Source organism: Neomonachus schauinslandi, chromosome 6 (assembly GCF_002201575.2).
Source record: "Neomonachus schauinslandi chromosome 6, ASM220157v2, whole genome shotgun sequence".
NCBI lineage: Eukaryota > Metazoa > Chordata > Mammalia > Carnivora > Phocidae > Neomonachus > Neomonachus schauinslandi.
In genome coordinates, this window is record NC_058408.1 from 14,693,028 (window position 1) to 14,710,299 (window position 17,272).

Here is a 17,272-nt window from a genome sequence, read left to right on the forward strand (position 1 = left end):
AAGCTTCCTACTGGCAGTCAAATCAAATGTAGTAACAACTCAGCGGCGCCCTGCTGCTTGCTGACAGCGTGGTGTCACACACTGGGACAAACATTCACTTAAACACTGATTGCAGGGAATTGCCCCTTTCCGCCAACGCCTCCCACCAAAAATGTAATGAGCAAAAAGAGAACCACTTCTAGGAAAAACCAAGAGTCCTGCTCCCCAGTTCCGCCCCCCCAAATCATCACTGCTGTATTTGTCCTTTTGGAGCCCACTGGGAACGATTCCTCAGTTCAATGTTGTTGCTGTTATGCAGCAAGTGGTTTCTGTAATTATTCCTCCGCCTGCAGCGCGCACGCGCACGCGCACGCGCACGCACGGCCATGGCCCCCAATGGTATCTGAGAGCAGCCAGCGCCAAAGACTTGGAGGTGTGGGGAATGCGCGTTAGTGCAGTAGCCCTTCCTCTCAGATCTAATCGGAGTTACAGACCAGTGTGGTATTTATTAAGTAAGTTTTTATTTAGTAAGATAGGATTTTTTTTTAAATGGCGGAAGTTACTTTAGAAAGCATGTGGGCGAATCCTGTCAGTTAGTAAGTGACGACCCTGAAGGTGGTACAGTGACATGCGTCGGGTCACACAGTGCCACATCCAGAGCTGGAACCCAGTTGCCTAACGTCGTCAAGTGCCATACGAAGCCGGGTTTCCTGAGAAAGGGGAAAGAAGACAAGCAAAGCGGTGGGAACCCTGGTGTAGTACTTTTTTTTTTTTTTTAATTCGTTTTTTCAGAATTGCAAAGAAGATTTAGGGATGTTTCTCTGCATGTTTGCTTTTGGACCTTTGAGTAACAAATGACAAGCACGTCTTTCCTGTCTGAACTCCAGGCTTGTTGATGGCTTCCCTTGGCTTCACTGGATGCTGTCTCACTGCTAAATAATCCCTTTTTAAGAAACTAATTCTGCCACAGAACAACAACTCTGTCGTTTCTGTGGCTTGAATTAGGTATATGTGTTTATGTATGTTATTTTCCCTTACCTGCAAATGGTGGTCCATGTATTTCAACTTCACCTTCTCTTCAAGCAGCTAGCTCACTGAAATGTTCAAAAAAGGAGGACAGGGGAAGATTTAGGACTAATTAATTAGCAATTTCCCCTCTTCCATGCCTCCCCCCCCCACTCTCCTACTTCAGCCGAACAACACATGATACCAACTGAATATAATCATAACCTGTGCCCTCATAGATCACCCAAGACCAGCTGCCTTTGCATCTAGATGTTAACCACTGCAGACGAAGCTATTAAGTTAAAAGTGTAAGTATAGTTCAGCCACTTGTCCAAGAGGGGATGATGTGGTTTATTATCTCTGGTTGCACTGTGAATCTGTCTAGTGTAGAGATGTCCATATATGCACAACCTTTATTTCAACAATGATTCCTTCTTAGTATTTAAATTTTCTCACTACTGCAATTCACCCAGTTTCAGGTATGTTTTCGAGTTCCACTCCAAGTGAACTGGCCTATCTCCATGAAGGCAGTGGGTTTATTGGTCATTGTAATTGCTTTTGCAAAACAAAACACCCTTTACTGAGTAAAGGGTGACATCAATACCATGATCTCAATATTCTTGCATCAACTCCTGGTAGCATTCCTATTTCCTGTTTCAGTGTAGCAAAGAGAATGGGAAAGGGAAATTCAGTCAGCCTGAGCTTTCATTGACCTGGATTTGATTTGTGAACTCCATCACTGGAGTGTGTGTGTAAAGCATCTATATTCGATTGTAATTTGTAAAGATCAGTGCATAGACTGTCTATGAGTTGAATGTCTGTTTATTTCTCCTCTAGTGAGATGCCGCCAGAAGGTCTTCATTTAGCTGTCAGTCCTCTCCTGTTGTGTCTGCTTTTTCTATTCAGTGTGCTCCTTGACTGCTTGAAAACGGAATTGTCTGAACACAAGCAAACTTTATTGATCCATATTTCTGTTTGAAAGACCAGAGATTTGTAGAAGTAGGAGACTATTTCTTTTCTCTAGAAAGCTTACTATGGAGGAGGTCTGCTCATGAGCGTAGTAAATCTCTAAGACCGAATAAATGTTACATTCAGCATATATCGTAAGCTTCATTTTGATGATTTATCTTATGCAGTTTTTACCCCATCGTAACCTTCTTTTCTAGCAGTGGTTCCCACCTCTTGCCCGAGGCTATTTCACTCTGCCCTGGGAAGAATGACGTGATCACCACATGGGCAGTTGCTACCCAAGTGGGTTGAGAGTGGGGGACACTATTTAAATCCCTCTGGTCCTTAGGGTTCTTGGTCCCAGGAGTGTAACTTGTGTAAGGTAAGAAATATTCTTAGGGCTCGGAGTTGTGCTTGTTTGTGCTTCTGTTGTGCATTTGAATTTCTGACTAGGCATTTCTTGAGATTCTCTTTTAACATCCATAGGTGTCATGGAGTTGGGCACTTGTGAGGATATAGTTAATTAAGCTGCATTAGGGCAAATATACACACTTGTTAAAACACTTAATTTGCCTCAATAATATTGATTACATGGCAGAAGTTTGTTTAAGCTAAATGGTATTTTCCCCCCACTGTTACACTTCTTGAATGTAATCTGTATAATAGCTAATAGCCATCATCAGTTAAATATCATGTTAGTTATAAAGTAATGTCATAAGAATTGATTTGGACTTGGCAGTGGAGGAGAGCTCTTCCTTCAAAGCTGATGTAGATGATTAGCCAGAGTTTTAAGCAGAATCATGGTTCATATAAACGGTGTATATTTTATAGACTTATAGCTACTCTATATTACATGAGTGCCCATTATATTAAAGAAAAGCTCAGACAGTTAATTATGCAAAACGTCATGTATGCAATTACCCGGCATTATTATGCATTTAACAGTTTTATTGATTTGCCAGTAGCTCACTTACTGTATTCAGAGCTATAAACAAGGGATGTTCACCCTTAGATTGAAATAGGTCCAAGAAAACAAGCTAAGGATAAATTACACTACTAAGCGCCTCTGCATCAGATCGAATCCTTAAATACAGAAACTGTCAACAATCATAATGTGCAACACATTGTGATATCACAGGACCATTTCTTTTCCCATTAATAAAGTTTATCAACCAGGAAGCACCAGAAATCATCTGGCAATACAAATTGAAGCTACTGCAATTTCCTACATCTAAAATAGTCTGGATAACTTAACAAGGTGATCAGCAGTGGCCTCCAGCTTGCATGGCACGATGAAATGGGATGCTGGTATATTTATAGGTATTTTCTAACACATGTGCTTACAACACCCCCAGTCTTGTTAGGCTGCATGCTCTTATTAGTACATTTCTCCAGCCGGTTTTCTGGGCCTTCATTGCTGAAAATGAAGATTCTCCCTTTACCTTCCTTTGCTTTAGATATAACAAGGGTGGAGGTACGGTGTTCTAGAGTCTACCTGTCAAAGTGGATGGCCAGCCATCCCTGATTTACCTGGCACTGAGGGGTTTCCAGGATATGGGATTTCGGTGCTTAAACCAGGATGGTCAGCCTAGTGTGATGTCAGATCAAAATTGCAAAAGAGAAGATCACTGAACTCTAGAACCCTAAAAGCAGGTGGGATTGCAGCAAGATCCTTCCAGGTCTTGATTTTGTCTTTAGCTATGCAGTTATTTTCAGGGGGTGCTTGCTATTCAATGAGTATCCAGAAATGGGTTAAAAGTCTCTTGTTTATTGTCCTAAATTTCCTTTTTTGGTGTAATACACAGCCTTTTACAGAATTAGGGGAGCTTTCAGCTTCGATGGAGGCCCTGATAATGTTTTAAGGAGCTAGCTTTCTGTCCCCACACCACCGAGCCCCATTTCTTGTCAGCATCTCAAGCACCAGCTTTGCAGGAAGCTGTTTGCTTACTCTCTTCCTTGATGGAGTAAGTTCTTTCAGACTAAATGAGCAAGTTATGTGTTCGAAGAATCAAGAAGCAGCGTTACTAAATGATTGCGATCCCTGTTATGCAGAAATCTGTTCCATTAGATGGCCTCAAGGTTTATTAAAGAAGGCCTAAAATTATCCAGAAGTGTGTGTGCATATATGTGCACGTGTGTTTTATTCTTTCTGAGCATTGTGGGTCAGGATTTACAATTCTTCCTTTACAAGTAATGATCTCTTTTTGTTAGGTTAACCAGGCAGACCTTAAGATATTTCTTATTAAAAGAAAAAATCCTTTCTTTTCCTTCCCCAACTAAGCCAGTGTACCTTAATGCAATGATGATATGTTAGACCCAGTAGTTGTCAAAGCATCGTATTACCGTGATGCCATAATGACACCCTGTCTCTGTAAAGTAGTCATGTTTTCTCAAATCACACGTTGCACCGTTGATTTCTGACATGACACTTCATTCGGTTGCTTTCCCTTTTCTTCAGCATCACCATTCTCTGACAATAGCAGCTGGTGCCCATTTTGTTACTAAGTGATTCACATTTTGCCACTTTACGAGAGTGCAATTAGTTGAAGCAGGAAAAAAAAAAGCTCACTGTAAAGTAGACGCTTGAAGTTGTAACTCAGGCTGCAAAGGGAGCTGCTGGGGTCATGGACTCTGAAGCCTGGGACTCAGGGAGCTTGGCATAAGTCTTGGAAGTTTCCTTCTGAGCACATTAAAACAAAACAAACCTATAGGCTAATATATTATTTTAATATTTTATTTTTTTCTTTAAATAAAAATACTTAAATATTGAATCTGGTGATTTCAGAAGGTAGAAAACTGGCCAGTCCTCATAGATTCATTCCTATTTTGAATAGATAGTGATTAGGTAGCAGGACCGGAAAACCTTTTCCAACCCTGAAATTCTGTGATCCGCTAAGAAAGCTAAGGACTCTCTTCTTATTTCTCTCTCCTATTTGTAAACTTGCAGATTTGCTGTCTTCAATGTGCTTACCTGAAATTTTTGGATACAAATTGATATAAAGTGTTTGGAATTTATAATGAAGATGGGTACCTTTTGGGGCCCTTAAGGATGACAAGGAAGAAAATAAAATAGTGACTTCTTTAGTTGGCATTTATTTAGCTTATTAAAAGGTGTCTATCCTTGGTATGGGTATAATAAAAGTTTCAAAAAATCTTGTCTTAGTCTGACAATTAGGAAACCCAAAGAAGACCTGTGCATATATGTTCCTGAAGAGAATTTCATGCACCATTTTTTTTTTTTTAAGTAGGGAAATAAAGTAGCAAATAGTTTTGAGTTTGTATAAAATTTAAAGGATGAAATACAGCTGCTGAAGAACTTATCTGTTGATGAAAAGCATATAATATATATATGACTGTGGGACATTGTTGTTATGCCAGCATTTAACAAAAGTATTGGCTAAGCTGCTGTGACATGCAGACCACCTTGGTTGGACATGGACGCATGCGCGTGGAAATTCTAACTCAGGGCGATTCATTTAAGGTCGCACATTTACCTGTATCTAGGTAGAGTCTCTGAAAACAATTAAGCTTGATAATTATAATATAAATTGAATATTAACTTACAGATTATCTTCTTCTTTCCCCCTACAGCAACCACTTTAATTGATTCTTTTTCTTTCTCTCTATACATTCACGGATCTAACACAGTTAATTAACTTTCAAAAATTACATTTTGAAATAGTCCAGCAAGTAAGAAGTTGTATTTGCCTGATCGTTAGTATCTAACACCAAAGGTAAATTTTACCCTTGCTGGCTCTTGAGCCAAGCTAGGAAGGATGATCATCAGAATTACTGAGACTGTATCTCAAACCATGCCAAAAATGCCTCTTTATAGAGGACTGGACTCACCCTGGCCTCAGGAAGGCTGTTAAATCCCTCAAATTTTATTTATTTATTTATTTATTTATTTATTTATAAAAGATTTTACTTATTTATTTGACAGAGAGATATGAGAGCACAAGTAGGCAGAGCGGCAGGCAGAGGGAGAGGGACAGGGAGAAGCAGGCTCTCTGCGGAGCAGGGAGCCCAAGATGGGGCTCTATCCCAGGACCCCAGGATCATGACCTGAGCTGAAGGCAACTGCTTAACCGACTGAGCCACACAGGCGCCCAAATCCCTCAAACTTAGTTTCTTATACAGAAACAAACTGTGGGTTTCGACATAGCTGTTTCTCCCTCCAGTTTTTTCTCAGGGTGTTTCCTCCGAACTTTTTTGGAAAGTCTCTTGTCTTGCTCCCTTGTGCTTCTCATCATTTCTCTTCAAATAATAAAATAAAAGCAAATGTACTGAGGCTTTAAAATAAATATTTCCCATATTTTTCTACACATGTTATTTCTATTCGTAATTCTTAACTAGATTTGTATTAATCCAGTGTGACCTAAAATTTCTGCATTAACAGCACAATGTAGAATTGGGCTTATTCTCTTTGGCTACAGATAAAGCCATCATCTTGAAAATGGCTCTTTCTGACAAAAAGGTGTTCTTTTGAAATAAAGTCTTATTCAGTATTTTCCTCTTAGAGTTAATGTGAATTTTAGTGCCTCTAATTTTAGATTGAAGTGAAGTCTAGAATAAAACCCACCAGCTGACAATTGAATTTATAGATAGTTGTGAATATTTCAGGCTTGAATAATAGAGCTGTAGAATTTCAGAGACAGAGAGGAAGAGAATTAAGCCCCGCTGTAGTTTTAGGGTATAATGTAATGGTGTCTAGGAAGTGTTCAGTGTAATGAGCTAAGTAGTAATTAGGAGACAACTTTGTTCTTTCAGAGATTTCTGTTTAGGTGTCACTCCTAGCACTGGAGAAGGTGACTCAGCTGGGGTGGACCTGTGGCCGGTGGGGTGGCCACCACGGTCCCTCTCCATTTATCGGGGTGCTGTGGAGGTTGTAGGTCTCTGTGTGTGGTGTCACTTCTACCCCTGCTTGCTTGGCTTTTTTTAAAAAAAATTCTCTGTTGGCTTCATGACATTTCTGCACTGGACTTTGGCATCGGACCTGAGTTCCAATCCTGACATTCCCACGTACTCACTCTATGACTTTCAGGACACTGTGTGACATCTGAGGCTCCATTTCCTGAAGAGGAATGCCTCCCTCACAAGGTTGTCTTGAGGTTTAAATGAGGTAATATGAGTAGAGTGCTCAGGTCAGTGCCTGCCACACAGTAAGTGACAAATGGCAACTCTGTTCCTATTTCCACTTGGCAAAAGGTATTAATTAAGGAAGCAGCTCATTGTCTGAAAAGAAACACATATAACCTACAGCACAAATCCAGTTTGCTCAGTTTCTTTTACAGCTACACTGGCCAGACCTTGTGTAGAAGATAGTGACACTTTCCAGAGACTTCCCCGACAACTTCACTTCCTAACGTCCTTGCTTCCGTGCAGGCTATTGCAAAGTCACGGATTGAGATTTTGGAGGAGACAGCTGGCTGCAGACTCCCTATTTTTCAGGGACTTTAACAACGTGCATTTGACACGTAAACATTTGGTGACTTAGCAAATAACCCTCCCATAAATAGGAAAGCAATTCCTGGCCTTGTTTCTTAATCAAGAGTTCTGCCAACTGTAGAGGTCCATGAGGAAAAGCCCGAGGGAAAGAAAATTGGGATGAAATTGACCACAGATGATACAAGAAAAGAGAGAGGGGGGAAAGAGGGCCTGGAGAAGACGTGGTATGTTTTGTTATCAAGCCACTCTCCTCTGGAAAAAGGAAAAAAAAAAAAAAAAAGAAATGGTGCCTTGAGGGCAGATGGTGAAAGAGTTAATTGTCATAGCTGTGAGAAATTCAGTGCCAGAGAGAGGAAAGGGGAGCAACCATGTTTTAGTACCCTAATAACTTCTAACTCTAGTCCAAGATCATAATGTATGTGCGAGCAGTCCAGTAATTATAAGGTAATAAGTGAAGTGGTGGGGTAAGTGCTCTAAATTAAAAGGAATTCGCAGGGCTGCTGTAAGTCAGTGCCGACCCGCTTTCTTTCAAACGTTGACTGGAGGAAAAGTGCTTAGCCCAGAGTGCAAGCAGGGAGACAGGGAGAGCGATCTATTAATTACAGCGCTCATTAACAGTGACGGGTACAAGGCAGCAGATGCAGAGGGGAGAGGACACCGTAGTTCAGGCTGGCGAGGGGGATAGTTTTTCTCTCGCTAGCTCTTGAGGAAAGGACAACACAAGTGGGTGGGCGAAAGCGAGAAGATATTTTTGTGGATTTCTTCTTCCTGTTTGCACTCTTCACATCCTGATACCGTTTTACTTTAGAAAGCAGAACAAAATTCCCAAGGTGCAGTGTACTTGTTAAGAGGCAAATTTTTGCTCTTGATGCTTTGCTTTTGAGACAGCCTTCTTGGAACAATTCAGTGAACTTCCCCAATAGGAAATTTTTATTTACTTATTTATTTTTTCTTTAAAGGAACAGGATAGTGGGGGGAGGGGGACCTGGAGGAGAACATGAAATTTGGGCAATGATAAAATATCATTAGATTTATAGTGGTGGAGATAATTGCATCCCTTTGGTTATATTGTGACTACTCCCCCAAATTCTAGTGAATGACCATTACCCCTGTGGGATTCCTATAAATCAACTTTCCACTGGGAAGCAATTAGCTAAGTCCCCTTCTCAACTGTCACCTCTTGTTTCTATAGCAGGCTCTCAGAATGTTCTTAGAGACTTTGCTAAAAGGGGTTTTGCACTATGGCTAATCGGAAAGAAAATAGGACCAATTATATCTTTTCATCTAATTACCTTTTCAGAAATTTAATCACTCATAGGTCCAACAAAGAAAGAGGGCAGTATGTTTCTTCTAGATAAGAGAGATAGTTTGTCAGATTAGATGCCTCATCATATTTCCTTTTAGGAGGTTTGATATTAAAAGACTAGACAAAAGGGGGGAAGGGACCATCACAAATCTCATTTTTTTTTAAAGATTTTTATTTATTTATTTGACAGAGAGAGAGAGAGAGTGGCAGGCAGAGGGAGAGTGAGAAGCAGGCTCCCCACTGAGCAGGGAGCCCGATGCGGGGCTCGATCCCAGGAGCCTGGGTCATGACCTGAGCTGAAGGCAGACGGTTAACGACTGAGGCACCCAGGCGTCCCTACAAATCTCATTTTTCATGACAAAATGTGATACATTCCTAGTTTGCTGAATATAATACAAAGTGTCAGATTTATGGACTTACAGGTATACTGAAGGCTCAAATGGCTTTTCCTGATTCGTCTCTTAAACAATGGCAAATCACACGTGCAGGCATACGCACATATGTATTAATCAGTGTTGGTGATCGTTTCACTAAGTTTTGTGGGCTCTAGGGTATCATCCTTCCATATTGGCTGGAATTTTATACTTGATATCTTTCTCTATTGCTAAATGGCTATGAAATAGAGCCATTTAAATAAAGAAGCAAAGTGATTGAGGATATATTCCCTATGTGTCTTAGTCAGATCAATAAAAGACACAGTTATGCTTATGGAAGCGTGTTGACAAACAGTAATTACAGAGCTGAGGAATCATCTGTTCAGTCTTGGAAATAAAAGTTGGATTCTGCTTGCAATAAAATGATGGCAGCATCAGAACGTGGAAGGGAAGAGTAGAGTGAGGATAGATCCAATTTTGGAAATGATACGGACTTTTAAATCACTCCTCTTCCATGGGTAAATTTAGAATCTAGAGTGTTGATTTAACTATTGACAGTGGTTCTCCAGGAGAAAGGTAAAAATAAAAGGAATTGGACACATTAGAGGTTTTGTTTATGGCCTGTCTGGGCACTTTGATGTAACCCTGTCATGCCCTTATGCTGATTACCTTCTTGTAGAACAAGAGATATTGAGTAGAGAATGAATGATGTGTACTCCCAGCTCTTAGGCAGGGCTCTTAAAGAGCAATGTCTTTAACATATGAATTCTTCTGTTTTTTTTCCCACCTTTCATCCTTCCCTTTTACTTTTCCTTTTTTTTTTTTTTTTTTTAATCTTCTCTTTCTTTCTACCTCTTTTGGTCTCCGGGTTTGACCCTTTCTCCTTTTTTTTCTCTCTCTCCTTTTGTATCTCCCTACATCTCAGGCTTCTCTGCAGAATGTCAAACAAAGATCGACACATTGATTCCAGCTGTTCGTCCTTCATCAAGACGGAACCCTCCAGCCCGGCCTCCCTGACGGACAGCATCAACCACCACAGCCCAGGTGGCTCTTCGGACGCCAGTGGGAGCTACAGTTCAACCATGAATGGCCACCAGAACGGACTTGACTCGCCACCTCTCTACCCTTCTGCTCCTATCCTAGGAGGTAGTGGGCCTGTCAGGAAACTGTATGATGACTGCTCCAGCACCATTGTCGAGGACCCCCAGACCAAGTGTGAATACATGCTCAACTCGATGCCCAAGAGGCTGTGTTTGGTGTGTGGCGACATCGCTTCTGGGTACCACTATGGGGTAGCATCCTGCGAAGCCTGCAAAGCATTCTTCAAGAGGACGATTCAAGGTTAGTGTTGCGCCTGGGAATTCCCTGCCCTCTTCCAGCCTCACGTGATGGTTGGCTAGTTGATTTTCCTTAGTTCTTATCCTTGTTAATCAAGTTGTACAGTCTTAATTCTGTCTTGAGTACAAAGTAGAAATAGGTTACAAGAGCTTGTGGAGGAATTATAGAATAAACTCTCCCAGATAGGCCTCCTATCAGTTCTGCTTTCACCATTAAGCTCTAACGATGAAATGATATTGAGCTTTGGGTTAAGAAAAGCACCTCTGTTATCAGAGCAACGTGGGTCTGGATAGCAGCTACACAGCTACACACTGGATCAGTAGTATTTTTGCCTCTTTGGTTCTTGCAGATGCGTGGAAATAATAAATAATTTAGAGCAGTGGTTTTGAAACTTGAGCGTGCATCAAAATCACCTTGCGATCCTGTTAAAATGCAGATCACTGGGCCCTACCCCCAGAGATTCTCACTCATCACATCTGGAGTAGAAGCCCAAGAATTTACATACATATTTTTTAAAGTATTTATTTATTTACGATTTTATTTATTTATTTGACAGAGAGAGAGAGAGAGACAGTGAGAGAGGGAACACAAGCAGGGGGAGTGGGAGAGGGAGAAGCAGGCTTCCCGCTGAGCAGGGAGCCCGATGCGGGGCTCGATCCCAGGACCCTGGGATCACAACCTGAGCCGAAGGCAGATGCTTAACGACTGAGCCGCCCAGGCGCCCCAAGAATTTATATTTGTACCAAATTGCCAGGTGATGCTGATATTGCTGGTCCAGAGACCATGCTTTTAGAACCACTACTCTAAACAAATTTAATTGTCTACTACCTTCCTTCTTTCTCTGTGGTTGGATATACTTCTCTCACCTTTTTAATGAATTTGTAAAAATGTCTTCCAAATTATTCCTAATTATAGAATATACCTGCAACATATATAACATATACCCAAACCCTTACAGATTTTCAGATTTATAAATAACAATATAAATGTAGAAAAAATGTGGCCGAAATTTGTATGTGCTCCTTTCAGCTAGCAATCCACAAACACAGAGCTCCACTCATGTTAAACGCTATAGATCTATAGACTCACAGGAAATTATAATTTTTACTTGTGTAGATCCTGTATGATACACTTTTGGAGAATATAGGGAAAGGAAAGAATAATTGCTTATTGAGGATCCTCAGGTCATCAGTGATTCTATTCTCAGTGGTTTACAAAATGTTTTCTTCTTAACAAGCACTTTTGGATACATGTGTGTTTTCCCACATATCAGTGGTTCTCATCCTTGCCAGCTCATCACCTGGAGACTGAAAAAATATTGATACCAGGGCTCCTACCCCCAATTCCTAGTTAATTGGCTTTGGGTGTGGCCAGGGCAGGGTGGGAGTGGAGTTTTGAAAGCTTCCTACTTAATGCTTCTGTAAAGCCAAGGTTAAAAATCACTGCCTTCTACGGTGCTATGTTCTGTGAATAAAGTATTTCTCGGGGCACCTGGGTGGCTCAGTTGGTTAAGCGACTGCCTTCGGCTCAGGTCATGATCCTGGAGTCCCGGGATCGAGTCCCGCATCGGGCTCCCTGCTCAGCGGGGGGTCTGCTTCTCCCTCTGACCCTCTTCCCTCTCGTGCTCTCTGTCTCTCATTCTCTCTCTCAAATAAATAAATAAAATCTTTAAAAAAAAAAAGTATTTCTCAAAGTATGCGCCAGTGAACCAGCGGTTTCAGTATCACCTGGGAATTTATTAAAAATGCAAATTCCCAGGCTCCATCCCAGATTACCTCAATAGAATCTCTGGGGGTGAGCCCAGCAATCTGTGTGTACCCCCCCAGGTGATTCTGATGGTCCCCCAGATTTGAGGACCACTGCTGTATATCCCATGTTGCTGCTGATTTACCACTCATGCCTGACCATTGTCCTCTAACGGTCCCTTCTTGGATGTAACTGAAATCAGTTTAGTAACTTTGTTATGTACTGATTTTTAAAGTGTACATGAGATTATGTTTGTTAAATTCTGATCCTTCTAAATGTTTTAACAAAAGGTGATTATGAAACCCTTTATGTGTACATAGAGTAATCTCCCACTTTTTTTTTTTTTTTTTTTTTTAAGAGCAGCTGGGAGGGCAAGTCTTCTCCATTAGCTGCACTGAAGATTTCACTTACCGTTCTTAGTGGAATGTGTTGTACTGTCTCCCATTTGCTTTTCCGTTGTCTGTGACATCGCTTCCTTGATTTGTGGCTGATGAAGGCACACTTAAAGAGCTTACTTAAGGGGCACCGGTTTTCAAGACATCGTTACTCTTACAAAATTGAGTGGATATTTAAGCCTAACTTTTTCATAGCCTTTAAGAATTTTAACTGACGAACACAAGCCAAGTTAGTATGGAGTACGTATGAATTACCTAAATATTTTAATGGCTCTATCTTCATATTTTATGGCTCACCATTGCCATATTTTATTAGCATTTTCTTAGAAAAATCCTTCATCCACTGGATCTTTCGTTTCTTTTTTCTCAGCTGTAAGTTGAAGGCATTAATACCTACCTCATGGAGTGTTTAAGGGTAAAATGAAATGTGAAATCATAGGTAGAGTGAGTGATTAAAAACAATGGTGGTCAATCTGCGGAGCTTCCTTACATTCTTGGGCATTTGAGAAATATCTTCAGCCTGTTTACTAACATTGTAAAACTTGAGAATGAAAACACCTTTCAAATTTTTGGGTTCTTACTAGTCATCATCCAAAGGTATTAGAATACTTTTGTTAAAGAGTATCTAAAATTCAAACTGTTAGTAATTCAATTTTGTTTATTCAGTTTATACAGCTCTGGCATTAACTACACGAAGAAAGCTAATATTTTGGGATAAACTAACAAATGCTGTGTATGCTGATATAAGCAAGAGATTCTCACTATGAAAACCACTCCTTTACTCAACAAATATTTATTGAGAACCTACTGTGAGCCAGACATGAGGGTGCTGTCTGGAGCTGCATCTTACCAACATTTTATTAAAGCTTTGTTCTCAAACATTTGTGCATTGAGGTGAATTCCTCTACATACATCTCCTGTCTTGAGGGAATACCAAATTTTTAGGATGGTGGCGGGGGGCGCGGGGGCAGTGGTTAAACTCCTTGGTCCCTGTTTCCAAAGATAGAACAACTATGAAACAGTTTCCTGGCAGTTTTTTTTTTTTTAATCATATAGCTTAGATTTAATAGCTATGCAATAATTATTTACTGAGCAATAACTGGAATAGAGCAATTGGAATTCTATGCCTGATTATTCCTTAGGATGCTGAAATGCTACCAAAAGCTTAACAGAGCAAAGCACAGGGTGATTCTTGGCATTGATGTATAGTGCTCAGTTTTACTCCATATTGGAGAGAGCAACTTTCAAGGATTTTGAGCAGGAGACAGAGATGTCACTGTCCAGATTAGCACTCTGGACCTGCCCACCTGGCTGTGTTTGTAGCTGGCAGCTGGGCAGCACTCAGTAAGGCTACCCCGCTAGCTACATCAGCAGGCATCACACCGTGGTGCTCACTTAGCCCCAAAAAGGCAGTGAGGCAAATAAAGGGATTAAATTGTGAAAGTATAATGTAATAATTAGGGTGGTAATTGTAAGGAAGACTGGAACAGCCCCTCCTTTCTGCAGCGAAGTGTGATAGCGATTGAACTCCAAAGATACTGAAAGTGGCCCGAAATCTCTTGTATCATCATAGATTCTTATTCTGATGCTGAAGGGACCTGGAATCTGTTCTCATGCCTTGAGGCAGCAGTGCAGCCAAACTCTCCTTGACAGATAGTAGTCTCTCCCTTCCCTCCCCTACAGCTCTTCGGGGAATGAGAAGAGATTATGCAATTCCCCTTAAGAACAAGTCTTTCTCCGGTTCACAACCCTTAAGATCCAGACATTATGTAAGTGTGGCTTCTGCCTCACCAGCACCTGCTGGTGCTCTTGTTGATGACTGAGTGACCTGTGCATCCAAAGGCATATTCATGGGGAATATTGCCTCTTTAGACTCTTTATTTCCTGTTAATAATAATTTATTTTTAAGATTGATTATGCAATATATAATGAATATCAATTATAAAAGTTGGGCAAAATACTTCTTAAATTTAGAGCCAAAAGAACATAGATCCAGAGCACATCTTAAGAAGGGTAATGAGGGGTGCCTGGATGGCTTAGTCGGTTGAGCGTCCGACTCTTGGTTTCTGCTCATGTTGTGGTCTTAGGGTCATGAGACTGAGCCCATCGGGCTCCATGCCCAGCAGGGAGTCTTCTTGAGATTCTCTCTCTCCCTTTCTCCTTCTGCCCCTCCCTGCCCTGTGTGCTCTCTCTCTAAAAAAAAAAAAAAGTAATGAGAATTGTTCTTTTCATAGATGAATTTGGTATTCCAATTGTGAAAGGCAGTTAATCATAAATTTCAGTGAAGACCAACCAGAAAGGCATATTTTATTTATTGACTGTTTCCAAGTTATCATTGGAAAACTATTGAATTAGGTCAGCACTTGGGGAAAATTCAGGGTGTTTTTGTTTTGTTTTGTTTTCTGCTGACCAAAAAACTTTTTAGAAGACTTTGACAGTCCTATCGTCTGACAGGGTTAGAAGGGCACCAGTGACTTCATTGCCACTTTCTAGGTTTTTTAGTCTGTGTGTGATGTCAGTATTCTGATTTCTTTCTTATTCCAGTGTTAGTCCCAATTCATAAATGAGTGGGAAATTTTTTGTGTGTGCACCTTCTCATTAAGAGTTTTCCCCGGACTCTAGTGAAGGAAGCAAGAGCAGGAAAATATCTTTATATGCTCCCATCAGAATGTCAATACATAGTTCATCATTTAACATACAAAATAGTAGCTCCCTCTATTTCTCCATTAGAGTGTGGAAAATAAATATTTATATATATATTCGTATGGCTGACATAGCCATTTCAGCTGCTCATTTCTGTGCGAGAGATAGGCATTTTATTTTGCCCCCACTTTTATGAAGAGGAAATTATATATTTAAAAAATAGGGTTTTGGGGCGCCTGGGTGACTCAGTCATTAAGCGTCTGCCTTCGGCTCAGGTCATGATCCCAGGGTCCTAGGATCGAGCCCTGCATCGGGCTCCCTTCTTCCCCGGGGAAGCCTGCTTCTCCCTCTCCCACTCTCCCTGCTTGTGTTCCCTCTCTTGCTGTGTCTCTCTCTGTCAAATAAATAAATAAATTTTCCCCGCGGAGCAGGGAGCCCAATGCAGGGCTCGATCCCAGGACCCTGGGATCATGACCTGAGCCGAAGGCAGACGCTTAATGACTGAGTCACCCAGATGCCCCAAATAAATAAAATCTTAAAAAAATAAAAAATAAATAAAAAATAGGGTTTGGCTTTTTTTTTTTTTAAAGATATCCATTATAGCATAGGTTTTGGGTTCATATAAAACCATGCCTAAGTCTCAGCCCGTTAGAGCTGAGAGACCTTAATATCACTGTGCCTCTGTTTCTCAAGTGGGAATGTCCATCAGAGTACCTGGTCCATACTAAGTGCTCAATAAATTATTAACTTCGACTGCTATTGGCAATATGACCAGGATACTCAAGCACTGGGTGGTTCAGATATTCCAGCACAGGGGTGTCCTTGATGCTAAACTAGGATGTGTAGTCTTCCTCAGATCACAGTTGTCCACCTTATGCTGTGATAATTAACCCTTTCTCCCTGCAGCCATTCTTCATAATAGTGCCCTTTTAGGTGGCATTTAGGTGGGCCGACTGGAAATTCAATTAGTTTTATATAGTTTTTTGGTGATCAATTAGCTTTTTTTTTTTTTTTCCTCTGGCCATGCATGGGAAGCTGGGTAAATCAGAACAGGAGCCTGAATTCTAGAACTTGCCTGAAATATCAGATTCCCAGTTAAGCTTTGCATGTGGGATTCAGGAATAAAGTAGCAGGACATCCTTGCAGCGTGAGATGTAGGAGTGACCATTATGAGGACTAAGTTCACTCTGGACATTTGTGGGACCTGAGAGAGGAGTACCATGGTCAGCCACATAATGTATTATAATACTTAGAAGTTTATAAATCAAGATAACAAACTGCTAAGGAACATATGTTCTATTCTTTTATTGGACAAACATACCTTCATAATGGCCTAGGAGGCCAGTTCTGCATTTTGAGTTCTTAGACTCATATGAATTTTGTGTTAGCAAGAGGTAGTAGAAGGAAGATCAGCCCTTAGCCACAATCTACCCCATTTCTCTCTTCCCCTCTACCTCCCATCATGTTCTGTGCATAGTGTGGACATCCTGCTCACATGTCCACAGCCCATTGACCCTTCTAAACAGCTGCCCCTTGACCATGCATGGGCCTCATAATGTGCACACCAGCAGTCCAGTCCAGTCCAGGGCACCTTCCAGAGGATGGACCCAAGGGAGAGGCCCATGCAGGCCTTGGAATGGGGCTTATGGTGATTTGGCCACAGAATTTGAGGGTCCCAGGTATTGGGGATCATGGAGTACAAGGGGGTCGGCTCCAGCAGGTCTTGTCCCCTTAGTCTGTCAAAGGAGCCCTTGAATTGTAAATGACTTCTAAAGCCCAGGGCCTTCGGGTGGGGGCTCTTTTTGTCTGAGTTTAAAGGTGACACAGATAAGAGCCTAACTATCACCTGAAACAAGGTGCCTTAAAGATTAGGCATTTGCCTGCTAGCCATCTGGTAACGCTGTGGGCATGGCCTGTGGATCTGATGTGCCGACTTCTTTTCCACACTGCTGACTTTTTGCTGAAGCAGGCGGCCTAGTCCTGGAGGATCTTTCCTGGGTGTCACGTTTTCTTTGCCATTATGTGCTATTTTGGTCTTAGAACAGAATATTTGCAACACTGGAGGAAAAAGAAACTTACAAATTGAGTGT

The 17,272-nt window shown here is 41.2% G+C and overlaps 1 protein-coding gene across 4 annotated transcripts in view; it reads left to right on the forward strand.

Moving 5' to 3' along the window:
- The window catches only part of ESRRG (estrogen related receptor gamma), a 220,694-nt gene that overhangs the window by 33,987 nt on the left and 169,435 nt on the right, over nt 1-17,272 (forward strand). The window contains exon 2 of one of the 4 annotated variants that reach the window (XM_021698421.1): nt 9,986-10,401. In XM_021698421.1, coding sequence (XP_021554096.1) covers nt 9,986-10,401 — 416 coding nt within the window. Of the gene's footprint in view, nt 1-9,985; nt 10,402-17,272 lie in introns of those variants that run through there. The other 3 variants (XM_021698425.1, XM_021698422.1, XM_021698424.1) reach the window with 3 other exon arrangements.